This window comes from Sphaeroforma arctica (assembly GCF_001186125.1).
Source record: "Sphaeroforma arctica JP610 unplaced genomic scaffold supercont1.64, whole genome shotgun sequence".
NCBI classification, from domain to species: domain Eukaryota; class Ichthyosporea; order Ichthyophonida; genus Sphaeroforma; species Sphaeroforma arctica.
Window position 1 is genome coordinate 45,708 of NW_014040494.1, and position 27,480 is coordinate 73,187.

At 41.9% G+C, this 27,480-nt stretch overlaps 8 protein-coding genes across 8 annotated transcripts in view; 4 read left to right on the plus strand and 4 right to left on the minus strand.

The window, feature by feature from the left end:
• SARC_01573 (hypothetical protein) overlaps positions 1–5,423 on the plus strand; it is a gene marked incomplete at its 5' end in the record, with an annotated part of 7,899 nt that extends 2,476 nt beyond the window's left edge. Inside the window, 4 exons of the mRNA XM_014304678.1 lie at positions 12–219; positions 982–1,214; positions 2,939–3,017; positions 3,908–5,423. Of these exons, the coding sequence (XP_014160153.1) occupies positions 12–219; positions 982–1,214; positions 2,939–3,017; positions 3,908–4,021 (634 nt within the window). The 3' untranslated portion in view covers positions 4,022–5,423. The remainder of the gene's footprint in view (positions 1–11; positions 220–981; positions 1,215–2,938; positions 3,018–3,907) is intronic.
• Positions 5,424–6,468: 1,045 nt separating this feature from the next.
• Positions 6,469–7,795, minus strand: SARC_01574 (hypothetical protein). The gene is made up of 2 exons (XM_014304679.1): positions 7,522–7,795; positions 6,469–7,386 (listed from the first exon to the last, which is right to left on the minus strand). Exons 1-2 carry the CDS (start codon positions 7,742–7,744, stop codon positions 6,590–6,592), a joined length of 1,020 nt encoding a protein of 339 aa, XP_014160154.1. The 5' UTR covers positions 7,745–7,795; the 3' UTR covers positions 6,469–6,589.
• A 2,356-nt stretch (positions 7,796–10,151) lies between these two features.
• SARC_01575 (hypothetical protein) lies at positions 10,152–10,412 on the plus strand (the record flags this gene model as incomplete). Its single annotated transcript, XM_014304680.1, has 1 exon — positions 10,152–10,412. The coding sequence occupies one exon, from the start codon at positions 10,152–10,154 to the stop codon at positions 10,410–10,412; it is 261 nt and encodes an 86-aa protein (XP_014160155.1).
• A 10,553-nt stretch (positions 10,413–20,965) lies between these two features.
• Positions 20,966–22,234, minus strand: SARC_01576 (hypothetical protein; the record flags this gene model as incomplete). Its single annotated transcript, XM_014304681.1, has 1 exon — positions 20,966–22,234. One exon carries the CDS (start codon positions 22,232–22,234, stop codon positions 20,966–20,968), a length of 1,269 nt encoding a protein of 422 aa, XP_014160156.1.
• A 327-nt stretch (positions 22,235–22,561) lies between these two features.
• SARC_01577 (hypothetical protein) lies at positions 22,562–22,960 on the minus strand (the record flags this gene model as incomplete). The annotated part of the gene is made up of 1 exon (XM_014304682.1): positions 22,562–22,960. The coding sequence occupies one exon, from the start codon at positions 22,958–22,960 to the stop codon at positions 22,562–22,564; it is 399 nt and encodes a 132-aa protein (XP_014160157.1).
• Positions 22,961–24,034: 1,074 nt separating this feature from the next.
• On the plus strand, positions 24,035–24,373 carry SARC_01578 (hypothetical protein; the record flags this gene model as incomplete). The annotated part of the gene is made up of 1 exon (XM_014304683.1): positions 24,035–24,373. One exon carries the CDS (start codon positions 24,035–24,037, stop codon positions 24,371–24,373), a length of 339 nt encoding a protein of 112 aa, XP_014160158.1.
• A 601-nt stretch (positions 24,374–24,974) lies between these two features.
• On the plus strand, positions 24,975–26,084 carry SARC_01579 (hypothetical protein; the record flags this gene model as incomplete). Its single annotated transcript, XM_014304684.1, has 1 exon — positions 24,975–26,084. One exon carries the CDS (start codon positions 24,975–24,977, stop codon positions 26,082–26,084), a length of 1,110 nt encoding a protein of 369 aa, XP_014160159.1.
• A 69-nt stretch (positions 26,085–26,153) lies between these two features.
• On the minus strand, positions 26,154–26,990 carry SARC_01580 (hypothetical protein; the record flags this gene model as incomplete). The annotated part of the gene is made up of 1 exon (XM_014304685.1): positions 26,154–26,990. The coding sequence occupies one exon, from the start codon at positions 26,988–26,990 to the stop codon at positions 26,154–26,156; it is 837 nt and encodes a 278-aa protein (XP_014160160.1).
• Between the last annotated feature and the right edge of the window lie 490 nt (positions 26,991–27,480).

Below are 27,480 nucleotides of genomic sequence, written 5' to 3' on the forward strand. Positions count from 1 at the left end.
TCTATTTTTAGTCACAAGTGCCGAGCGGCCGATTGCCATCGAGTCACAGGCCTGCATTTCTTCGAGACAAAACCCTACATGGCCAGGATCAAGCACGCCCAGGCCAAGTGGGAAGGCTTCTTGGCGCAGATGGGAGGGAAGAAGATGTGCAGCTCAATACTAAATGTGCGGAAGTTGGCCTGGTGCGATGAGACGCTGCTGTATAGGATCATAACCGATGTGAGTGTGTGGAGGGGTGGTGTGGGGGTGTGAGGTGGAATATGTACTACAAGTACACTGGTGGTATAGGATAATGACCGATGTAAATGTGTGAGGGTGTGGAGTGGGAATGTACTACAAGTACAACATGGTGTAGGTTTGTGTACTATCGCCTTTGTAGTTTGATAATTGCGAATATATATATAAAGATATATATACGATAATTTATGTATATTATGAACTTTGGAGGAGCGTATGAGCTGAATTCACAGATGCGTACGGAGATGCGCAGCACAGAACTCAGTGTACGCATATTGGCGTGATGTGATGATCCACTGCAATACAGGGTATTGACTGATGTAAGTATGTAGGTATAGAATATGTAGTCATGCAAGTAATGAAGTACGTAGGTGTGTAAGTGTGTAAGTATGTAGATATGTATGTATGTGAGTTCAAATATGTAGTTGCTGGTATGTTTTTATCGAGTTGACGATGGAACGGATGTGTTTGTGAGATGATATATATATATATAATATTTGGACGGTTGATACCAGTCTAGTACAGATGAAGGGTGGTTGTAGGGGTTGTGGAAGATGCATAGCGCAGCACTCAACCTGCGCTAGCTGGCTGTGATTGATACCGTATAGACCTGTACGTATATTCTGTAGTACCACTTGCACGGGTAAGCTGCTGCAGATTGTGTATCCAAACTCAGTATGAGTTCGTCTCCTTCACTAGTCTGAACTCCCAAAACCCTAAAACCCTAAAACCCTGAACGTACAGTCAGGCATGAGTGTACCCACTCGCCAGCAATGGTTCAGGCCCCACCACGGGGTGCACATCCGCATCTACAGCAAGGGGCGAAAGGCCGTCCCGGAATACGCACGTCAACTAGAAGCGGTACTACACAACCACCTGGAAGCTCTGGTGCCATACATCTACGACCATGGCAATCAGTCGGAACTGGCCTTATGCATCTCCACGTTCCTGCAGAAAGAAAACTACGATCTGTACTCGTAAGTGACGTTGATACGTATATATATATATATATATATATATATTGTGTGTGTGTGTGTGTGCGTGTGTATGCATAAGTATGTATGTGTATGTGTGTCATGTATATGTATATGTATATACATATGTATTTGTATATATTTATGTATTTATATATATATATATATGTGTGTGTTTGTGTATGTGCATATGTATGTGTATGTGTTTATATGTATATATATGTATATATATATATGTGTGTGTGTGTGTGTATATGTGTATCTATATATATATATATATATATATATATATATATATATATTTAGATATATATATATATATATAAATATATGTATATCTGTATATCTATGTATCTATATCTCTACCTATATGTATATATATAAATATATATATATGTATGTATTATATATGTATGTATGTATGTTTATATCTATATTTATTTATTTATGTATATATATATAAATATATATATAATCTGCATAAAGCTTGAGGTGTTTGCTGTTCTGTATCATGGCCTGAAAGTATTGTTTACCATCTCCGTACTATCTGTCAGCATCGATGGCTGTCTCTTATCATACTGGAGCAATCACATTATCAAACCACTTCGTACATTCACTGTCTTCCATATCAAACTGAATGTACACTTAAAGTATGTATTTCATGACCATCACACGTATTTAATTGATGCAAGTCTTGATGCAGTACACGTATTTCATCCACTGGTCCTCAGAGAATTACATGTGTACGCTGAGCGTTAGTACATAATAATTATCGCGTTCGTGAGCACTTTCTATTTACGGCTTACAGATGTATGGTCTCCTGCACGCCTCGCACTGCTTTCACCCGCTTTAACAAGTGTATGCTCAGTAGAAGTTATACTGTATAATGCTCTAGACACGTTTTAACGTATTTTAATAGAAGTGTAGGATACTCTAGACACTTTGTTTTATCTTATTTTAATAGGTGTGTAGGATACTCACTTTGTTTTTTCTTATTTTAATAAGAGTGTAGGATACTCTAGACACTTTGTTTTAACTTATTTTAATAGGAGTGTAGGATAATCTAGACACTTTGTTTTAACGTATTTTAATAGGAGTGTAGGATACTCTAAAACACTTCGTTTTAGCTTATTTTAATAGGAGTGTAGGATACTCTAAAACACTTTGTTTTAACGTATTTTAATAGGAGTGTAGGATACTCTATACATTTTGTTTTCAACTTATTTTAATAGGAGTGTAGGATTCGCTAGACACTTTGTTTTAACTTATTTTATTAGGAGTGTAGGTTACTCTGTTTTAACTTATTTTATTAGGAGTGTAGGATACTCTAAAACACTTTGTTTTAACGTATTTTAATAGGAGTGTAGGATACTCTAGACACTTTGTTTTAACGTATATTAATAGGAGTGTAGGATACTAGACACTTTGTTTTAACTTATTTTATTAGGAGTGTAGGATACTCTAGACACTTTGTTTTAACGTATATTAATAGGAGTGTAGGATACTAGACACTTTGTTTTAACTTATTTTATTAGGAGTGTAGGGATAGAAGTGGTACGTAAAATTCAACAAGACCGACATCGCACCCGTGCGCAAATTCTCTTTATAAAATCCATGACTCATAAATGTGGCTTAGTTGTTATTGAGCTGTGACCAAACACCGTTGAAAGAGGCATACATATGCGTGTGTTCTCCTGTTAACTCGAGCTTCGTTCACTCGCCTGCAGAGAATATCGAGTGTACGCTCAGAGCAAGTACAAGATCAACATCTCACCCACGTACATCTACAGGAACGAGGCGGTACAGGTGTGTTTCTAGATATGGATGTCTTTTTTATAACTGATGTATTTCTGTGTAGAGATGTTCACCCTGTAGCAGGTGTTTTCCTATAAATAGATGCTGTCTATTTATAGCTGATGTATTTCTATGTAATAATGCTATTTGTTTGCGGCAGATATGTTTCTATAGATAGATGTTGTTTATTTATAATTATTGTATTTCTAGGTATATATGTTGTTTATGTATAGCAGATGTGTTTCTATGAATATATGTTGTGAATTTATCAATCATGATATGGATCGGGAGCCTCTCCCGCCCCGCCCCCATTGTCTTTTCGGTCGCTTGGCTTGGGGCCTGTTATTGGGATTTTTAGGTGCCAATATTTGGAGAAGCTAATAAGCACGCGAACACACGATTCGATTCACTTCAACGTACGAGTGCGTATATATAGGTCATTCGAATCAAATTATGTACATCCATCGTGTGTGTAGGAGACCTGTTAACCCACTATACTGCATGCACGTGCTGGGTAGAAGGGATCCTTCGGTACGAATACGCACAGGTGCCTCTGTAACTGGCCCATAGCACTCTCCGAGAGTGTTTGTGAGCTAAGCAAAGAACTGCTATTTAGCACTCAACTCGTGCCTGTGCTCGATACTGTGCGTGCGCTGGTACTTGGGGGTTGGTCCTTTGTATTACTATATGAGTCTGATTCCCATGTTGGTGGTTGCTTGCATTAGTACTCGGCCAAGCTTGTGTCTCTGTTCTTTTGCTCAGTTGATTTTATTTTTAATTTTTTGGAAGAATCTGTTCATAGCATCCCTCATCCGTCGGTCATAGCCTTTGTACTGATGTGTAGCCTCCTGAAATAATCACAGTTAAACCCTAAAACACTAAAACACTAAAACACACTATAGGTCGCGGCAAAGCGTTCTCGCCCAAAGACAAACATACCTCGAAAGGTACGCAATCGATCGCTGATGAAGACGAGCCAGCGTCTTGAACCCCGCTTGTATATCACTAGCACCTGACTATACAATCATAGTCGCAAAATGTCTTGGAATCCATTCATACTCCAAGCATCAGACTATAACAGTTTCAGTCTCAAAATGTCTTGAAATCCAGCCACACACCAAGCACGAGACTATAACAATTAGTCTCAATGTCTTGGAATCCAGCCATACACCAAGCACGAGACTAACAGTTTTAGTCTCAAAATGTCTTGGCATCTACATCAAGCACCTGACTATGTCAAATATAGTCTCAAAGTGTGTCCTGAACCCCACCCATACACCAAACACCTATTTCCGAGATATTCTCAAAGTGTGTTGAACCCCGCCTATATTACAAGCGCCTAACTATTTCAATAATAGTCTCAAACTGTCTGGAACTCCACTCATATACCAAGCACCATACTATATCAATTATAGTCTCATATTATTCTGAAATCCAATTCAAATACCAAGCACATGACTGTTCTAAAAATAGTTTCAGAGCGTCCGGGAATCCACTTATATACTAAGCACCGGACAAGTTCATATATATTCTCAGAGTGTAGTGTTATTGGGCGTACTTGGAGCGCTCTACATCACAATTTCTGACAGTATTAGTGGATAGAGCCAGAGCCCTCTTATCCTGTAGGTTGTTCCGGAATGCCAAGCATACCTGCCTGTGCAGAAAGCCTAAATATGGTGAACGTTCGAGAGTTGATGGTCACTTCTGTGCCGGAATTACGATTAGATATAACGGTATTGTTGACTCGGGCGGATGTGCACGGTCTTGTATGCGATCGTATCTGAAGTGCAGGTATATGTAGGCAGTATATATATATATATATATATATACACGTATACATACGTATGTGCATTCACAATATGATACAAATGCTGTCAAAAACCTCCATAGAGGAATGCGTAGACCTAGTGTATCCACGCAGAGAGATGTGTGATCTCTACTATGGGGCTTACACTGAGTCGTCAGTATAACTGGTGATATGCTGTGGGTACGTAGAGTCCGAGACAAACACTGACTATAGCTTAGAATGTCCCTGCTGGCTGAGATACCCGAAATCAGACGCGCACACGGGTCTGGTGAGGAAGAAACGCAGTTGTACAAAACCTGGTAATCAAATCATGCCAACGCCCATACCTATGAGTAGTTCACACAAGCTTTGATTTGTTTGACCTGGTCATGATGATTGTGCATATTGTGCTCAGCCGTAAATGCAGGATGACTGTACCCAGCCATGTGCACAACAAGAAGCTTTCATCCGAGTGTACATCGATCTTGGTACAGCAATCGCAGCGAAAAGAAATCCTGCCGCAATTGATCGGTGTAATTGCTTCACGGCGAGATCCGAAGATTACAATACAAAAGATTAACAGAGAATTTGTTGGTTGAACACATACAAATAAAGTTATCATCGAAGGCTGGGAGTAGGTTAATATACATACATAAATGTATCTATTTTATAAATACACTTATATCATGTCGACACTGTTATTTAAAATATGACCATAAGCTATCGAAGCAGGCCGTGATCTTCGATTCTGGCATTAATTTTCGTTGTTCCTCCGCCCGCATTCAGGACAGCAAGTGGCATTCTACATAAATCTGGGCCAGGCATAGATAGCGAGTGGTTACCTTATAGCCATGGAAGTAGACATAATCATCCCGCTCGATTTTTCATTTACTGACCTTTTCTGTACAATATCCATTGTTTATAGAACCACAACGCGCATTCGTCTGCTGTTCGAACAGCATCACAACGTATATATCTTAATCTATGTCCCTCAGTATACCCAAACATATAACGAACTTCAGAGTATATACATAAATATCATATCATATTGCAACTTTATTTTTGTTTAAAGATGAAGACCTGCGTACAGTATTGCACATAGTATTGTGCCATGTACATACCATAGAGGAGTGTACTCTATTTCAACACTAGTGTTGTTATTAGTCTGTTCGTGTTCTTTAAAAAAAAACGAATAATATACAGCAAGATTTTCCGTGTAGGTACAGATCTAATTAAAATATTCGCTTTCGTAAAGTTATTTCTGTGAATACTATATACAAAATAGATTGTCAAAGCTATTTTGAAGTTTTCCTGCGTTGTATATCATCGCTTTTACGTGTGCGCAAGAGTCGCTGTTTATGGTCGGATATAATACGTTTATAAAGCCAGCAGACCCACTTTCAACCGACTGTCTGTATCTACCTATCGAATGCTGTAGTGTACATGTATACAATAGTAAGTCGGTAAGCTATCCAGTGAGAATGGAACTTATTTTTGTAAACTTTGTTACACACAGGGGGAATATAAAATAATCCGACTATTTAAAAGTGGTTTTGTAGCATTCGTCATATGCATCACGTGTTATAAGGATGAGCAAGAAAGTGGTTGATTAGTAAATCGTTGTCGATTGATACCAACACATTCAACTTCAGCTTGCACGATTGAAGAAATCTTTTACCGGGTTTGAAGCTGAGGACGAACCTCTGACTATTCCTTTTATTAAAAAAAAGTACTAATTTTAGGGTTTAGGGTTTTAGCAGCTCTACAGATTGCATAATATGGCTTTACACTACTTCTTCTAGACACCGAGATATCGCTTCAATTCCTTACTATAGGTATCCATCGAGTGAGTTTTGGCGATATAAATTGAATCAAGACACCTCGCAAATCCTCCCCCAAATGCAAAATCTTGATCAGAACCTGTACATCCTATGCAGATGACTGTTCCATAATGTTTGTATAATCGACTGTGATCTGATGTATCGACTCCAACAGCACCAGTACATGCATCGTTGTTATTGACCACTCGCAATTGGTAGAACTGGCCGTGGGCCCAATTGGCATCCTCGATTGCGAATGTCCGAAGTGCACCAAATGTAATCAATCTTGTATATTCACTCTTACCACTCTGGTACCATGCGGAGGCAGCCAGCGCCGCGGTAGCACCCCCTCGAGAATGACCTGCAAAGGTCACTACTGCCCTATCTTTGCAATAAAGAGATATTTGTTTCTTGATATCATCTATTACGCTATAGTAAAAAGCGACCCAGCCTGTCGCGGCGGTGCCGACATAGTCCTTTCCATCGTAGGCGGCTATAAGTTGCGTGTCAAGAACTGAGAGGGCTTCATCCATAGAGTCCGTACCCTCGAAGAGCACTAAGCATTCATCATCATCACCTGTTATGACTTTATACTCATCCTTATAAATACCCGGTGCCACGTCCCAGTCTTTCGCCGCAACAACAAGAAGAAACCTATCCAACGTCCGCCGCAAATGGTTCTTCTCCCAGTCAGTAATAGGAGCAACATAGTTGTCGATACAATCACCACCGTCGTAATTACATTCCATCGTATTGCACTCAGAGTCGCATATACCTATTGCAAGAAGTAGAGTCAAGCTCACACTGTTAGTTTTCCAGAATCAGTAGAAGCTTCATATTTTTTAAATTAGGAAAAGTACCCAAATTACAACCGTATACATGATTAAATACTAATCATATTATCACTTACCATTTGAATTTTTCACCTTGTAGTCACAGACGGATTCTTCGCAACACTTAATCTCAAAAAACCAACAAGTGTCAACACCATTCCACTCTCCACGAGGCATTACGCGCCCAGGTGGTACAATGGTTTTAATATCCGAATTCGGATTCACAGTCGTATTCTTTGGATCCACGGCCACCACCATCAATACAGGGAGAAGGAACAATGCGATGCTGAGAACCTTCATTCTTCAAATCTCACTATTTACCAGAGAAAGCGTGTGAATACTGCATGTACAGATTCTTCTTCGTTGAATTTATATGCCTAGGTCCTACTAGTGTGATGATATATATACGGCTCGCATAAATTTGAACAACCCAGAAACAAAATGTATTTTTGTTTTTAACAAAACATGAACAATTTATTGAACAATTTATTTAATTAAAAAAAACATAAAGAGTATTTTGTTTTGTTTTGCTTTTGTTTCTAAAAACAATAAGATCACGTAATAGTCAAAATTTGTGTCGAGGAATGCTGGAGGTGGGGAACTGGAGGATCACTGGATCCAGTGTGAGTGAGGATCTGTGACCTGTGGCACTGTGTCCTAACTTCTAAATATCTGGGCTGGTTTAAGACAACACTTTTAGCTATGACGACATGTCCCGGCGTCATCTTTTATTACAGTCAGGAGTGCGATATGCGTCAGGATATTCTCTTAAGAAGGCAATTCGCGCCGGTCGGAAATTAGTTTGCTAAGAAGACATATCATTGTCGTATACCAGGCCAGCTATCAGTCTACCAAGTAGTGCCACCTACATTCAAATGATTGGTGACGAGGCACGAGCTCTTTGTCTTTTACTTCGAGCAGTGAGTCATGAAGGTGCTTACTCTAGGAGTTTACGACGGTTTTCCTTCTTGTCGTTCGTCGCAAATAAGAGTATCCGGCTGTACATATCGATGGAAACAAATCAAGAAAAAAATAAAAATAAACAGTTTACGACGACTTCGTTGCTAACCTCAAACCGGTTTCCATTAAAACTGATATAAATCGAATAGATATACGTTTGCGTTCAACTTTTATTCCCTACGCGGTCCTTTTGTATGCTTATAGGTGCAACTTGCGGGTTTCTACATTTCAGTGGGTACCACTTTTACGATACGAACCAGTCCTGTAAAAGAACTTAGGTAGACCCTACTGATCACATTATAACCGTTATAACATTTTAAAATTGAATTATTATGCGTTTACCTGCGACTTCTACATACCCCGTACCCCTATGAACTAAAAAGTGACGTGTCAACTGACAGTACTCACTCTAGAGTCACTATTCAGCCCGTGATTAGATATTCTTGGAAGTTCATCAAGTTTTTTTCCCAAAATAAATAGTACATAAATATTTAGAAAAAGTCAGACGTCCACACTCCACACTCCACCAGATTGAAATTTTAGGTGCGTAATTGCAAAGTCTTGTTGCTGTGCCTTCGAATTTTGTTTTATTCAAAAATATATCAAAAATGGATAAATAGCCTACTAAATAGAAAGCCATTTTAAAATAAATATAATCATACACCATAGATCTCTTTTATTTTTTAAAAATACTAAAATATTTAGTACCGAAGGGCGAAGTTATGCGGCTAAATAAGTAAATTCCTAAATAGTAAATAGAACAATATTTTTTATTTTTTTATTTGTTTTATATTTTTAAACAAAAAGCTTGGTCAATTCTCAAATTTTACCTTTTTTAAATATAAAACAGATAGCAGGGAGGCGGGGTTTTTTATACAAAAACTTTTATTGTGTCGGCCTGACTCGTACACATCACATAAGTGACATAACAGCTGAAAGTATTTTATATTAGAAAACCCTAAAAACCCTAGTACCTGCACAGTACTGTACACAACTGACTCAGGTACACACTACACACAGCTACACAGTCACGCCAACATTTGAACATGGCCTCTGTCCTTCAATTTTAGAAACTGAGCCTGCCCAAAGCGGCAGAGCAGCCCAGGCCGGCAGGCCAACAACCCACCAGAGGTGGGGGCCCGCCTACTCTAGGTTCAAATGATATTTGCTCTGAGATGTGAGTTCTGACTCCTTAGAGTCTGATGTATGTACCAAAGAATGCTGCTCTTCGAGTAAAAACCTTCCATATTGCAATCGTGTTTGTTTAAAATATAGATACTCAATAGAGTAGATGAATAAGTGAATGAGTATAGACACAAGTAGTTATTTAAGTACACCACCAGCGCAGACAAAAACTAAAAAGGAGAGTGATCGGAGTCTTGTTCTCTAGAGAGAGTATATAGGGCTATTGCCAATTTGCCATAGGGCAATCAAGCAGTGACCTAGTTTTGACATCGACAACTCCAAATCACTGAAAACATTTCCTAAGAAGTAGGAGGAGGTTTTAAGCTTGCCCTTCTGGCAACTTTGTTAACAAACTTAAACCTGGTTTTTCACCGCATTGTAACTTGTTCACACTATAACCTTGGTTACTGAACCATGTTCTAACTTTGCATTTTTGTATACACTTTTATTAAATATGAAAGAGAAGATAAATAGTAATAAAAGGATAGTTGTATAAATTGAAAGTAAATAGTTGTTATTAGGTTATGGGCTTATATTTGCCACTGTCTACTCTTTTATCAAAATGCTCAGCTCCACCGACGCTGACGCTACTGCTGGCCCCACTCGCATAAAGTGGACACGCCTTGCTCTCTCTGGTGATAACTATGATTGCTGGGATGCTTATCTCTACCTTGCTGCCCTCGGTGACTATGAATGGGACCTCAACCCCATTCTTAACTACTGTGAGCTACTTAAGCCAACCCTTCTACCTGGTACTAAACCTGTTCCGTATGAACCCTTCAAGAAGGTTGACAGCACCACGGAATTCCGTAACCGGAAGTAGATTCTTGGTTCTTACCGAACCACTCGCAATCTTCTTCTGAGGTCCTTTTCTGATGAACTCCAGGAGCCCCGCAGCAAAGAAACGATTATGAAGGACCCGTGGACTATCTATGACAATAACCGCCAGTCCACAAATCAGTCAAAGTCTCTCAACCAATTAACATGGCTTACCTCCGTGTCCTCCAAGTTGGCTTCGACGAAGACACTCGAGCATGAGCTATTAGATGCAAAAAAAAATGCAGACTGATGCTGAACTTCAGGGACTTCCTTTTACGAGCGATTTTATCAACGATTGTTACTTAACCGGCCTCTCGCAGAAAGATCAAGAACATGCCAGTCAGTATCGGATCTGCCTTGTTTCGACTTAAAAAACCCCCCATTCTTTTTTCCAAACGCGAAAATGCCAATTATTTTTTTTACCAAACTGGAGGAAACTGCCTTATTTTAATGCAGACTTTCTTGAAATAAATTGAGACTATGGACCAAAATTTTCAACAACTATTTCAAAATTTATTTCAACAAATTGTTTTAAAAAATATTTTCATATTCTGAGCCTCGGGAACTTGAACGGAGACTGGGGATCAAAATTTGACTTCAACAACTGTTTCAAAAACTGTTTCAAAAAATTGCGTTGGCAAACAATACATTGACGTCGATGCCCTCGACAAAGTTAGGGCGCCGCGACCACGAAAAATGAAACTGCAAATAAGCAATCTGCCGACGGAGACTCAAGAAACTATATTTTCAAAAAGCTACAACCAGGAGCTTCGTAGTGTCAACAAGCATACTCGTACAGTGTATGACGAGTCGCTACTGCGCGCTACATCATACACGGATCAGGAGCTTAAGTGGATGTTTAACCTAGAAAGCGAGCGGGAAAAAGCCATGTTTTTCGGAAATACAAATTTGGTGAATGCGATTCGACAAATTGTCGACTATAGAACTTATTTATGGGCTGTAGTAGACAATCTACATTATGTCCAACCTAAAGTTGCGGTAAAACTCTTGGAAGTGACCAAGCAGCCGATCCAACTGGCGGAATCGACAGAAATCGTCAAATCTCGAATCATTCCTGAACACGATATCTTACATATAGTGTACAGCGTCTTGAACGTGTCACGATCTTTTTTGGTACCAGAAGTAATTATTCAAACGTACAGCAACAAAATGACGGACAATGAATACAGCCTCAGATAAATCTATGCAATATCTCATGACGAGGACAAAGACCAAAGACCTTGCACGCGTTAAACTCATCGTCAACGCACACCACGACGTAAAACACTGCATGCGACTGGACAATGTAATATACGACAGGCTGGTTCAGACAGGATTTGTGGTTCCAAAAACGGATCATTTGCTAGTGTTCTACCTTTACTATATATATCAACAGACAACATCGCTGTTACGCAGAGGTTTCATGTATACACAACAAACATTCTCGCATCACTGGCGACAACGTCCGGACTGAACCAACTTCTCGAAGGCTCGCGGGACCAACTAAATTTCTAGCGTTGTAGTACTGAAGTTATGACACATCTGGTTCTACACAACAATGTTACGCTACTTAAGTCCCTTATTTTATCTAGTGCAACCTTTGATGTAAGTGAATCCAGTCTACCGATCAACTGTTCACCGGAGATTTTGGACGTCATGTTTGAAGCCAACTGGTGAAGAATATCGATTTTGCCGTGGTTGGATCAAATTCGGATGAAATCCAGTGTACATTTGCGAATCAAGCAACACGTACTCGCAACGGAACAAGAAATGTCTACAGATCACCGACCTCTGATTCTGGCCTTTACCAAGGAGTACAATTCCTACAATATATACCAAGATTTTGAGTTTGATACAATTTTTGGCTCACCGGTCTCTGCACACGAGCAGAGTTTGTTGGAGCACGTCGTGAAGAACAATTCAAAAGCTACCATTGTAATATACCTAGTTGATCCTCCGATCAGCCAACCAGATGTGCCAGTCTGATGAAGACTAAGTCGGTAATTCTGGATAAGTGGCATGTTATTGGTTAAGACAATAACTAAGGATATCTTTATTTTATTTATTCTTCTAAAGATAGGATTTTATGAGTCTCTCGGATTCGCCCCAATGAAACATACCATAGTTTCTAATAGAGCGACAACGAAACATTAAATAAAATCCCTTCGGCGGAAACAGTACTGAGAGGATTATATATAGGCAATGTCTCCGCCGCACAATCCCTCAGAATATTGCTGTTTTCACGAGGCATACCTAACTTTACTAAATGTCTTATTTCGTTTATTTACTTTGATATTTTCACGATACTTAGAATTTACCTACGCGTTTATTTATTCTAAGGCGTTAATATCGCCTTGAGAGGCCGAATCTTACACAGGGCCGTCAGGCACATTGGCGTCATCGCTGTGCAGGAAGACGTGATCCGGCCCTATGGTCGCTCGTGCCTGGCACTGGACGGATACACGTCATACAGTGGGGCGGGCGAGTATTATTGATCGAATTTCCTCGGCAACACGACGTTTGTCCACAACTCTGGCACAAGTCACCAAATTGCTGTGCTGTCAAGCAAGTTTGGTCGAGTGGATTGCTCAGCTGTCGTGGTCGAGTACAACGGTGTATCTATCGCGAACCCTCACCTGACTGAGGGACGGTTTGACGATCGGCTGTACAAACTGTTCCCGCGAGCAAAGTGCCCAGAGGTCGAAAACATCCTGTCCAAGACCAGTCCGGGCATTATAGTCGGCGACTGCAATGCATGTGATTGCACATGCGGACCGTGTTGGATCAGCGATTTTACACAACTACGCGCGGTTTGCGGACGAGTCCAAAAATGTGTTTCGCGAATACTACGGCTCCGTTCACACGTGTCTGCGAAATCGAGGCTATTCCCACCGAAATCTCTTACCAAGTCTCCGTGTACAGGGGAGACTGTATATATCAGAGAGCAACTACACAACTTGGGGAGCCTTTGACGCGATCACAATGCGATCGTGACAATGTGGTAATAATCCGAACAATGTGGGCAATAAAAATATTTCACGTACCTCTAAATGAGATTTCCTTTGGGACTCGTGCTGGTGCTTGTGCTCATACTCGCAACCGTAATTGTGAGGCTGAGGTCAAATGTCCCTCGGATAGTGTATGACTGCAAGGCCAAGTGTGCGGCCAAAAAGGTGCGACGGAGACGACCAAGACCGATCCGGTCACCGGCACCGACAACTTCGCTACTACGTCCGCCACTATTGGCGTCAACCCAGAGTTCAAGTTCTGTACTAGTGCGGGATCCGTGAATATATCCAAGACCCTATATCTGGCTCTATCATGGACACTCAGCAACGTGCAACGGACCGGCGTCGGAGACACCATCTCGCACAAGGGTCCTGACCGACCAACGACACCGTCAACTTTTGGGCGCCAGTTCAAAAACGCGAGTGACAAAACTGTACAAATGGGGAATTCCTTCACAGGACGCATCAACCTCAACAATTGCATCTTTTATCGCGTTGGACAAGTGATCCGCATCGGTGTTGAGGCGCAGGACTATGTGTCGACAAACTGCGAGTTTCGGAACTCACCAAACTTGATCTACGTCGGCGCATATCAAGGTCCACCAAAGATGTCGCAACGTTCAAGTTTACAAAGTGTGTTCTAGGTGACCGCGTGAGCAATATCAAAAATCCGGACAATTACGTACATCGACTTTACTGTTAAAAACGTGATTGTCGACATTTTCATCATTTTCGTCCGAAGACAAATCAGACTCAGCCAATGCACACCGTTCGGGTTCAGTGCATCATCGATGGCTGTAGCAGCAAAGCGACATATTTATTAATTAAACGCGCTGCTCGTATTGTTATTATTACATGCCTATTGCTGTGTAACAACTGGGCACGCAATAATATTAACATAAAAATATCTTAATAGTATATTCCGCGCAGTATTGATGTCCCTGTCGGCAACGTATCCACAGTTCCATACACATGGACAAGTAAATATCTTCTTTGAGCCCAGATTCCAGTTAATCCGTAGGCAAGATCCACATGTCTTAAATGTTTACGCCTCGTCGCAGACGACCACGGTGCAGTCCTTATACAGCGACGCCTTGTTTATCAGCATCTTCCGGAATGCAAAGTGACTCCATGTTAGCATATTGCGCGCCGTCTTTTGATCGAGCTTCCTGTCCTTCTTATGTACCATACTCGACGTTTCGAACTTGAGGATTAGGATTACCTCGTGGATTGTACACAGCCAGTGGGCCATCTTTCAGTGTAGCTCTCTCACTCGATCCTTGACCATGTCCATCATCCGATACCAAGCTTTGCGCATTCTCCGCTTCCGCTAAGAATTCCCCTCCTTGTCAATTCGCCCCTGTAGTAGGTTAATCTGCTTGCACATCCAGAATAGTTGCTTCATATCCCCGGCACCCCACTCAGTCGATATTCCAAGAGTATCAAAGGTTGTCTGGAATGATCTCACACCAGGGTCCAGAGCGGCAGTCCACTTAGCTCCAATTTCAGGTTCAGGTCTAAGGCTTGCGTCGACGGTCCGTGGTACAATCACATAGTAATGTCCAAGCCTATCTCGTTTGAACAGCACGGTACTATCGATCTCAGGTATTTCCTCGATAGTCATCAGGCAGCATGTCAAATACTATAGTAAAAAAGGACCGACGTGAACGTATCGTGTTAGAACATAAGCACAAATTCCGTCTTCGACCCTTCCTTGGCTGCACTCTGGACCTGACGCGCGAGTACCGACACTGCCTCGGCATGTTTACGTTTGGACCTGTATGACATGTCAAAGGAATCATTTGTCTCATTTTTTTTTCATTCTTGGCCTGGATGGTACTCAACGCATCTACAAAGGTGTGGATTGCAGCATCACGTATGCTCTCCTGATAATCCGTATACCAGGGGTACAACATCAAATTCCTGGACGACTTCAAGCGGCGCGCTTGAACAGAGCGATCCGCTTCATTTTACTCTTGGGGAGATTCGTCCGGTTCAGGAAATACCCTTATTTATTTGCAAGAATTGTCATAAAAATTTGCCAAACCCCAAAATGCCTTATTTTTTTGCCCAAATTAACGGGACTGTCGGGCGAAGGACACTGCCCTCGATCTTTTGGAACAAGTTTTCTTATTTTTTGGAAGACACACTCAGAGCCGCAGACTCTGGGGCAAGGCTATACTCAAGTTTATTTTATTTTTTCGAAACACACTCAGAGGCGGAGACTCTGGAACAAGGCTATACTCAAGTTTATATTATTATTTTTTTGGAAAACACACTCAGAGGCGCAGACTCTGGGACAAGACTAGTAGACTCGAGTCTGTTTTGTTTTTTTTGGAAGACACACTCAGAGGCGCAGACTCTGGGACAAGATTAGTAGACTCAAGTTTATTTTATTTTTTGCAAAACACAGTCAGACTCTGGGACAAGACTAAAAACTCAAGTTTATTTCATTTTTTGGAAAACACAAGCTGGATTTTTAGTCAAGTTGCCAAGCGTAAATAAATACGGTCGGAGGGTTGGTTTGGTTTTTTTTATAGAAAAGGACAGGGAAAAACAATCAAGGTTTTCCCGACACAGGGAGTTTTAAATACGTTTTTATAAAAACCAGAATACGGACCACATGTAATACACTTAACTGTTTGTAAAAAATATATTTTCATGTCATATTTCATCTTCTATGTCACAGGACACATGTTGGTTCATCGCAAAATTATACTGTTCGAAAATGACCTGTGCAATTTGCCTTACTGATTCCGAATGTGAGACCAGATCAAGTTGCTGCACTGAGAAACTTTATCTGTCCACAATGCCGCCAGTACTCGTCCGAGAACATTGAAATAACACTTAACGCGGCGATCCTGGCTTCTGATAAAACATTCATGGCCGAGATGGTACAAGACCACTGGCAAACTATTTTCTCCGTATGTACACCCAGCGAAATAGGCCCCGTAGCCGCCTTAGCAGCTAAGGACGGATTTCTGTCTGAGGATAAATCAATCGAGTGCAAATATCACTGGATTAAACACAAATCGATGGAGTCGTTTAGAGCCAAGATTTAACATAATAAAATATATCCCCCGACTTCGCCCCTCATGTAAGTCTGGCGGCGTGAGACTCCCACACCTTGTGCTTGTGTGTGTATATATGTACATGTATATATGTATTTTTGTGTACTAGTATATTATATGTGTGGACGCATATGTATATATGTGCACATGTATTGTTACGTACTAGTTTTTTTAGGGTTTATGCACGTGTTTGCACCTTTCAGCCACACCTTTACAACAAGTCTTTTGATGTCGTACATAACGCGTCGTTACGGTCTAGAAGACAATCGGTGATATTTACCCCGCCGATGACTTTTTTCTTTTCTTATATCGACGATCGCAGTAGTACCGCGATCGCGGGCTGGTTGGTCGTAGAGTATCCCGTCCAATGATCTTTGGACGATTTGTTCCATTATTGTCTCCGATATCGTAGGCATACTATTGGACACCATCGTTTTCGTATATGTAGTCACCTTATTTAGTTATTTATATATACATACTTATTTATATATTCAAAGTACACACTGGGCTCCAATCTCGTACAAAAGAAACTCCAAAATGCTCTTTTTTTTCCAAATTTTTATTAAACGTAATCGATCGGGCGGGCTTTTAGGGTTTAGGGTTTTAGGTATCTTTATTTGTTTACACGCTATTGATATATACAATATTACAATGCCTTGTGTCCGAAGACCTGTGGCGGCCGGCAGGTGTCGCAGTTTGTGCCTTAATCCCTGTTTCCTCAGGTAGAGGCTAACTGAACTATGTAATGGCTGAGTTGTTGCGCTGCGTTTAGTTTGCTATGTGGCTTGGTTTCTTTGGGTATGTAGTTCTATGGGTTGTTTTAGTAGTAGTTTGTAAATCCTAACTGGTTGGAAACAAGTGCTGAAAATATACTGTGACCGATTTGCATTTCGTATTACTGAATATGAGAGAGAGACCAGTAGCGGCACTACTGTCTCGGACTCACTACCGCATCATCGGGTTGCGATTTGCAACTGTGTCTGCCGGTAGGCGCTTAAGGCGGATGTGTTCTAGGAGGTGGGCGTTTCATAGCAGGATGTTTGTGAATATAATTGCTATTCAGCTTCAAGTCAATGCAAATCTGTCGTAGGCATATTTGCCAACACTTGGTAAAATCAGGTGGATCCAGACTGCTAGTGATATAGGAGAGAGTGATATCTATTGGGATATTGTTTTCTAAATCCTGATCTGTATCGAACAGGGGGTGAATGTGGTGGTTGGGTAGTGTGCGTTTCCAATACTGTGGTGTAATTATGTACGCTGCTGCCTCTGGGTGAAGCGTATTGAAATCTATTTGCGGATTATCAATCCACAGTACTCTATTGGGTTGCTGGCAACGATCTATACTAGCCAGTGATGGCCATATAAATTCATTGCCTGGGTGTGCACCATTTACACGTAACGTATGAACTACAGTAGTCATGAAACGCGGCACTGGGGACACTTTTTCTATGAGTATGTTTGGTTCTATCGGTCCCTTGTGTATATATACTAGTTGATCGTGAATCGTTAGCATGTCTGTATAACGCTTGCGACTACTAAGTGCATTTAGCAGTGTTTTATTAACTACTACGCCTTTCTGTGGTGCGATCAGTATTGACACAAACTCTAACACGAAGGGACATGTAAAGTGTGTGGGAGTGAATTTTCTAGCGCTACAGCCGATGCATGCGAGACCTGCCGGGGTCTTTTCTAGCGTGAAACAGAACCTGTGTAATATGTAGAACAGGAAGATCGTCGGAACTCGGAAGAGAAGACTGTTGAAGCTGTGATGTTCCAGCGGTGTGTCGAATCGGTAGCGCTCTTCTTCGCCGGGGTAGATGAGCCGAAATCTCAGCTCGCTCTTCCTTGTTTGGTTTCTTTTTGGTATAGAAAATCTTCAATTGTCTGTATAGTTTATAATATGGATAGAAATAGATGTTCTCGCGAGCGAGCATGGTGAGTCCCGTCGGGGTGAAAACGGATTTCCGTTTGTTCATATAGTCTTGCAGTGGATTTCAGATTGATATTCTACTAATATGATTGATTAAACTTACACATTGCCACTCACACAGTGCCTGAGCATCAAGCAAGCCACAGAATTTGATCGAATTACGCATAGTAGGTGTTAAACTCCTAGGCGGGTCTTTCTGTGCCGCTGTGGATGTAATATACCCTACAGCACGATGGAGCACAAAATTGAGTTGGAATAACTGTTTCTCTATCACTTCAGTGAGTGATTTATCGGCTAAAGGAATAAAACAGAGTCCAAATGTGATTTTGGAGAGTATAAACATTCGAAAAATCATAAGCTTGTTATGCGGGTGCAAGTGATCCCCAGCTCGAAAGCCGAAAGGATTGCAAGCATCTCTACTATATTGATTCCTTTCGGGCTCATTGGAAACCCAAGGTATCGCGCAGTCTTAGTGGATTGTATACTACATTGATCGAGCACAAATGTAAATCGGTCCTTTGTGTTTTCTGGTGCTATGTATAGTGACTTTAGTGGGTGAAACTCAACACCAGATCGTCTGCCCCACACGGCTGCAAGATTAAGACACTGCTGTAGTTTCAGGGTGTTTCGATTGTATAGTGACATGTCATCTACCCAGCCGAGAAACCCATTGGAGTCAACTTTCTCGAGACTGTTTAAAAGTGGGTCTATATAGATATTAAATAATGTAGGGGCTATTGGGTCGCCCTGGGTCAATCCATTATTTCGAGCGAATTTTGTATCTAACACTTGCTGGTACGTAACGCGCGAAGTCACATTGAGATACATATTTTTGAACAAACTGATGAGTTGTGTGGGTACATGTCTATTGTGTAATAAACGCCACAACCTGTCCAATCGCACAGAATCGTATGCTTTCTTAATGTCTAGGAATATCTGATGTGTAGGTGCATCTGTAGGATTGGCCTGGTTTATATATTCGTGTAATGTCAGTGCGTGTGTAAAGCAAGAATAGCCGGATTTGAATCCACCTTGTCTTTTGTGCGTTTTGAATGCATCTAATTTGTTAATATGACTGAACAACACGATTTGGAAAATGTGTCTTAATATCTGGGTGAGAGTTATAGGTCGGAATTGCTCTGGACCTAACGGTATATCAATCTTAGAGATAAGTACTATAAGAGTGCATAGCCATGCATCAGGTATCTCTCCCGTGTGAAGTATCTTAGTGAATAACAGATGCAACACCTTGAGAATTGGTGATTTGGGATTGGGTTTCCCCTGGTCTTTGTGGCCTCTAGGGTACGGTTCTATCGCAGCTTTTAAGAGATCGATATGTATGCCATCCGGGCCTGAGCATTTCCGACTATCGTATCTCAAAATTGCATCCATAATATTTTCTGGAGTGAAAACATCATGGTCTATCGGGATAAATTCTGAGTGTGTTTTCTCTGGTATCTTGTAGAAGGCATCTCCGTTGAATAACTTTTCTAAAAACGAACTAATAATATGTGCAGTTGGTTCTGTGGTATTTGGTATAGTGGGTTGTCTTGTTCTAGATTTTCTCTGTTTAGAGAACAACCTGACTATAGCATTGTTGGGTACTCGTTCTGTGGAGCGGAGGGGTGTGTATGATCTATGAGGATTACTTTCTAAGAAGTAACCGTAGAAACAGCCTTGTGCTCGTTTCCAAAACTGATTGATTATAGAGTCGTATATGAATCTGAGTTCTGAACTCGTTTGATCCATGTCTTAGCAAACACCCGAATTTTGGCACAAAATGTACGTGTATAGCGCAAATTTTTGCAGTTATAAGTTCGAATGCGATATCTGTTGTAGCCCTGAGATGGCATACATTCTATGTCTGCAGGTTTAGAGTGTACTGTCTGAGTATCTAGTGATTCAATTTGTATTGCAAATACCCACTCGTGATCTGTCCTGAGCCCGATATCTTTACAGCGTATAAGAGATAGTGATGTCTTTGTGCGTGCTTGTGCATATACGTGATCGACCCGTATATTCCCAGATTGCGATGGGAGTACATGATCTAACCTATGTAGTCGTGTGTAGAATTCAATCGATTCTCTGCGCGCAGGAGAAATGATTTTATCGTCGCCATATTCGATATCACGAATATTCATGTCGCCACACAACACGTGTGGTTTGCAATTCAGAGAGAATAGCAAAGTATATACATCATCCCCTAGGGATGGCGCCAAATATACACAAGCAATAGTCACTGCACGAAACATGAAAGCCACGAAATATTGACTAAAAGCGTGCAATCTAAATTGATATGCATTGTGTCTACTAATCACGGCAACACCGTTATTTCTGCCCCCGCGATGAGCACTGGCAGAAGGCGGTGAGGCGTAGATCAGATTTGTATTAGTATTATTACACACAGCATTCAAACGATCAGTATAACCCCAGGTCTCTACTAAACACAGGGCATCGTATTCACTACAAAGTGAGCGTATTATTTTGTATTGTTTAGCTACATTCATTAGAGAATTTAGATTAACATAATACACGAGAATGTCACTCATTGCGGTTTCATCTTACTATCAGTACGGGTTTGTATAAAGTCAGAGAGTTCCTTTCTCGCTTCTGGATCACTGATTGGTGGTGAGTTAAACCCATCTCCTAAGACTGCGACCAATTCATCTTCAGACATAGTATCTAACGATTCATCATCATTGCCTTCGGGTGTAGATCTAGCTCGTTCGTTATCGCTTAATGATTCATCATCATTGCCTTCGAGTCTAGTTCTAGCTCGTTCGTTATCGCTATCGCTTTGACACTTACGTTTGAGGTCTAATGATAATTTAGTGATCTCTGATTGTACTTCCATATGATCACTCTCTGACCTAGCAGATGTTTGTATATCTGCGGGCGAACTAGTAGTTATGGCGAGTGTGTTTGTTATATTGGAACTAGTGGTTGCTGTTTCGGAATCTGTAGAATTTGCTTTAGATTTAGGCTGTGTTGGATCGTCGGGTACTCTACTGAGCAGGTATGCGAGCACTCTAGGGTACTGGGGTGGACATTTCTCACGTTCTAGTGCACTTTTATGAGCGGTGGTTAAACGAGTACGTGCTCCATTGATTGCGATTGGGTTAGTCACATTCATAGGGTCGGCGCCTTTGTTTGTACGCCAGCCACGTGCTAATAGAATCTGTTTGGTTTTAGAACTAAAGCGTGCAGGAACGACTAATTCAACTGCGCTGCGATCTTTGTAAAGATACGAAGCGTGTAAGATGGGGATATTTTTCAATAAGTGAAAATTCCAGAGCCATTTCGATAGGTGTTTGTTGGTTGGAAGTGATCCATCCTCTAAAGCGTGAGTGCTGCAGTTAAAGTATAGTGCGGAGAGCTCCCAGTGATCCGGATAATCCCAAATAGATGGGGGTTTGCTTGGCTTAAAGAGAGCTTCCTGTGCCTCGCGAGAGGATGGGCTTCTAGTTTGATTGAGCATTTCTTTAAATGATTTCGGCCCAGGCCTTTGCTTCGGGTCCGATTGTGATTCGCCCAAATTGGGGAAATCAGTGGTGTTCATGGTTGGCATAGGTGTATGTGTGTCTGTTGTGTTGGTTACTTGGTGTAGTTTGCGTTTGAGCTGTTCATTCTCTACTTTGAGTTGATTGTTCAGTTCTTGTAAGAGACTATACGCAGACTCAAGTCTATTCAGGCGCTCTTCAACACTTTTCTCACCACTTACCTTGGTTTTGTCTTTCTCAGATGTACGTACCTTATTGACATTTTCCTCTAGTTGAGATATCTTTGCGTTGATCGGCTTGAGTGCTGTTTCCATTGTCGTTCGGAAAAGGTTTGCTAGATCGTCCCCCGTAAGAGCCGGCCATGGCGTCTTCCAACGTATGACTAGGCCTTTCGCCGGCCAAAATTCCGGTACTTTGTTGATGTGATGGTCACGTGTTCAATTCTTAGTGTGAGAAATTTTCTTGGCGATTTTGGGGGGTTTGTGTGTTTTTGTTGTTTGGCGTTCACTTTCGCACTGTTGATGTTGTGTTCACGTCTAAAGTGAGATTTCGAGTGTCAGCGGTTTGAGATGTGCTTGAAATATATAAAGTTCCGTTTTAGGGTTTAGGGTTACAAACCTCGATTATCTTGTACGCCCAATTTATGCACATGTAAACGCGTACGCCCAAGTGGAATCTGTGGCAGCACCCGTCACCTTGCGGAAAGGGAGCGTTCTGCCGTTGCATTGTCGGTCAGCGTCGCCGCTCCAGACATGAAACCCGGTTCTCACCTCGGTGTACACGTACCAAACCAGATTCGCGCTGACCAAGGGAGTGGAATCAGATACCAGAGTGGTTGTAGTCAAAGGATCGACATCGTACCAGCAGCGGGAGACCCATGTACCGTCGTTCGTCATGTAGCTCACAGCGACATCGATCGACAAGTCGCACTTGTTGGCCAGCTTGAAGCGCTTGTTGCTCGAATTGCAATCGCCTCCGTCGTAGCCACAGACTCGCTTGTTGCACTCGGTGTTGCACACGCCGTTGGCGTACTTGTTCATGTAGTCGCAGACGCTTTCGTCGCAGCAATCGCTTTCGAAAAACGAGCAGGTATCCACATCATTCCAGTTCCACAGAGCGCGTGGGACCGGCACGGTTCACAGCGGGACCAGCAATGGCAGGGGCAGCGGAAACAGCCGTAGCCACAAAAAGTAGCACCACTAGGAACTTGGCCATTGTTGTTGTTGTTGTTGTTTTGGGGGTTTTAGCTTTGTTGTTTTTCGGAAAGTGTGAGTTGAAAACGAATCTGAACACGGATATTTATATGTAAACATAATCACCGAGAATATCCGAGAATCTTACATAATCACCGGTTTTAGGGTTTAGATCTGTTTGGAGTAACTATTATATTCTACCTGCTTCTTAGATAACACCTGTTTGGAGTAGCCTGCTTCTGCTGAATATGTAAATATGTATTTAACTGGACAAAATTAAAACAAAATGTTTCGTTTTGAAATCAAAAACACATCGGAACTTCTGTATGGAGAATCAGGTTTTGTTTTTGTTTTTGGTTTGTTTTCCATCAGCAAAAAAAAACATTTTTATGGACATAAACATACATACAAAGTATTGTTCTTTTTCTTCAAAAAAAAATCTAAACAACAATTATGCTACATATATACTCTGAGGTCTATACGGAGCATTTACTTCTCGCAATATTTGGTTTTCCTCACAAAGATGGCCTTCACTTTCCGAAAACATATATAGAACGCATTCTAATCTAGGCACACATTTAAACCTTAAACTTCTCTCTACCTATCTATTGTGCAAGAGAAATCATGAAGTGCCTGGCGCTAATCCGAGGTGAGGTCCAGGAGTGCCCAAACCGGAACTCCAGAAATGTATGTGAAGCGCACAGGGTCGTTGGTACTTATCCGGGCTATGCGCGACAGCTACTGTCCGTGGCACACACGTACAGTGCCTCAATTCTGGTTTTGTGGTGGGCACATACACTCTATATCCTGAACGCCACGAACCATACACGGTTGTATGAGTAACTGGAGCTCATATACAAACAGTGCAAAGGAATAAGCTTGCAACGAACATGGGGTACGAAATGGTACCTGAACAGGGACATGCTGGCCAACAGGGAAATCGGTGGATATATGCTGGGGGGTGTACCGTCACCTCGTAAGGTGAAATCCAGGGTTTCCCGTTCGCGCCTGATACGCGAGCACTACATGTGTGCGAGCCCGAGCTATCCCCGTCCAGGAGCCAGGGCTGGATATGAACATAAGGAAATTTTATTGGAACACCCGTTTTCAATTATAAGCTGGCCATTAAACAGTGTGCAAGAGTACGAAGACTATAGCGACGATCAGGAGATCACCGAGTACCCAAACTCGAGTTCGTACTCGGACGAAAGCTCATACGACGAAAGTTTCTCGTCCAGCGACGAATTCTCAGACTGTTAGGGTTCACCTAAATCCCAAACCAAACAGTGCATGTTATTGCACATAGCTTAGATACAAGGATTAGGAAGTCTGACACTATTTCAACGAAAGATAAAGAATATTACTACGAACTTTAATTCAGATGGATATTTAGAACGTGTATATATTGCTCGTACCTTGGATGATATATGCAAAATCAAACAGTACGCCATGCTGTCTATCTTCTCGATAACATGTTGTGTCACTCTGGTGCTCAGTGCATTAAAATTGAGGTATTGCTACGACCTGCGTGTACGTGTAATTGTGAACTGCAAATAGTCGAGAGTATATTTATCAATTCGGCGCCCATATACCAAAATATACAGCGTACCGTACCCTACTGCATATACATAGAACATACAGTAAACAATTGCTACGAAACTACGAACTTTAATTCGGATGGATATTTTGTACCGCTCTTAAAACGTCGTATCATGGATGATATATGCAAAATACGCCATGTTGTCTATCTTCCCGATAACGTGTTGTGTCACTCTGGTGGCAATGTTTCCTGAACCATCCCAACTTTGACATTGTATATGATCGTTCAATACTGGCAAAGATTGCACATGAACACACCGCAATGACTATGGTTGTTCATCTCGTCGGGAAAGACGAGGCAGCAAAGTTGGCCCCCCCTCCCGCGTTAGAGGGAGATGACGCCACCCTGCAGAGGTTGCGAATTGCAATTGCATACAACGATGAAACCACATTCGATACGCTCTTGTTCGAGTACTCCAGTATGGAGTTGGAACAAGACATCTACCAGTACGGAACGATTGAGATCCTGGACACGTTCTTGCGTTATCCAAATGTGGAGACTGAGAGCATAACGTTCAACAACGTGCACACGCGCCTGGACATGATCTCCTGCATCTCGCGCAATCTACCCGAAGTGAATTATGCACGGCGACTAGTTGAAATGGCAATTAAACAATCGGACATCGACTTTGCACGGGCAATGGGACCACACATTCAACTATACGACAAATTGCGGAAAGTGTTTAAACATTCAACGCCCGAAATGGTAAAACTTGTAGTTCCGTACCTAAAACCGAAGCTGGCCTTGTTCAAAGTGATGCGAACTAATGACCCCGACTATGTAGAGATGGTTATGCTGCAGTTTCCAGACATTGATAAAAAAATGTACGAGTGGTCTATTAATTATGCCAAAATTGATTACCATTTTCCCATGGTTGCCATGTTGATGCGTAACCCTTACTTTTCCATCAATCCAGCGTATGGGGAGTTCATGGTCGATTATCGCTGGGATATGCCTGAAAACATATGGATGTTCCCAGCCAAATTTGTAGATTTGGCGTCGGTTATTGCGCGCTTTATAGACAAATGTGGCGGCGACAGCAAATACAACAAGACGTTTGCCGAGCTCAAACAGAACCTGTTCCTAATAGTCCGCGAAAAGGCGTGGGTATTTGACTCATATGGTACACACGTTCTGGGGGAGAGTGTACAGAGAACAAGTACAGGATCTCTCCAGCCTAAAGACGAACTTGTGATGGTACTACGAAATAGGCGTCTTGCGCCTGTTATTCTCGACAGAGTGGGCGTGAAATGTCGGACATTCAGTTGCCGCGTGGCGCTTGATATATTGTCGAACGAGTACGATGAACTGATTATGAACAAGGTGGTGAGTGTGTCGCCGGCTATACGACGACCACCACAAGTAAAATGAAAAAGAAAAAAGAAAAAACAAGAAGAAGAAAAAAAAGGAAGATTTATTTTCGAAAAAGTATGTGATCAATCAACCACGACAGCGTACTGTATATATGAACTGACCGGTAATGCTGTTCGTCGCGCCGTGGTTGAACAGACCAAGTGCAACGCCCCGGGCGACCATTTCCCGAGACTCGTGCGTACCCGGCGACACTCCCAAGTAGCGTGCTCCGTACAATTCTAGCTGCTCACAGCGCTCTTGAATAAAGATCAAGGCATCCGACCTAGTGTACGTTGAAAGTGTCCCGAGTGCAGTTTCAAGGTACTTCTCCATACGCACCGCCGCGCCCTTGCAAGTCTGCCGTGATCCGTACGAAAAGCCCGGTACAAAGATCTCCGGAAGCTTGGCCATTTCCGGTCGCGAGTTGATGATCGTCCACATTTCCGGCGATATCAGATGTTTGCGTCCACGTCCCACAAGGCGACTAACCCCCACGCGGTGATCCTGGAGCAGCTTCTTGGCCATCTTAACCCAGTTGGATTTGACCCCGCAGGCAATGGCAGCATCGATGTTTGCCCCCGGATCAATCCGGCCGTCTTGAAGCAACACCCTGACCACGTTCCTGTTTTTCTTGCGCACAGCAAGAATGAACGCGGAGCTCTCCTGCGCCGTCGGATCGATCCGTGGATCTTGCAGCAAGAGTCGCACCACGCCCAGCCGCCCGGTACGACAGGCCAGGACAAAGGCTGTATTGTCCCTGGCCGCGGGGTCTGCCCGTCCATCCTGCAGCAGCAGCTTGACAATGGCTAGATTCCCTCTGCGTATGGCCATTGTAAACACGTATGGATCAACTGTCAAGTTCTTGTTCTTTAAAAGCTCCTCGACCAACTCTATGTTGTTGTCGAACACGGCCTCGGATAGCATATTGTTGTTCATGATTGTGATATGAAAGGAAAAAATCGACATCCTTATATACAACACGGATATCCCCCCTCTCATGACACTATAACAGTGTCCCATGGGAAATACTTTCATCGATCACTCCCTTCTCATGCACTCACTACTCTTCTGTGTGTCCAGTATAGATATATAAATTGTTTTTGTATATATCTATATTTTCTTACCAAATTTCAGTCTCAAAATATGCCCTCGGTGTGTTTCTGGGGGATGTACCATACTATCGTAACCGTTCATGGCTATTCTTCTGATGATTCGGGCGATTTCTTCAGGTTTTCTATATAATTAGCTTGCTCAGTCGTCGTGGTCGTCAGCACGTAGGATCTCATACCAACAACAAAAAGTGCTCCTAGGACCAGCAGTCTAATAATGACAAGGGCAAATGTTTTTACACTCATACTTTAATTTTAATAATTTTATTATTTTTATTATTATTATCATTATTACTATTATTATT

What these genes read in the sequence shown, in the direction of transcription:
- SARC_01574 (XM_014304679.1), bottom strand. Translation starts at nt 7,744, where the DNA reads ATGAAGGTTCTCAGCATCGCATTGTTCCTTCTCCCTGTATTGATGGTG. An exon ending in CAAGGTGAAAAATTCAAATG is followed by an intron (nt 7,387 to 7,521) that starts GTAAGTGATAAT and finishes TTCTTGCAATAG; the next exon opens with GTATATGCGACTCTGAGTGC.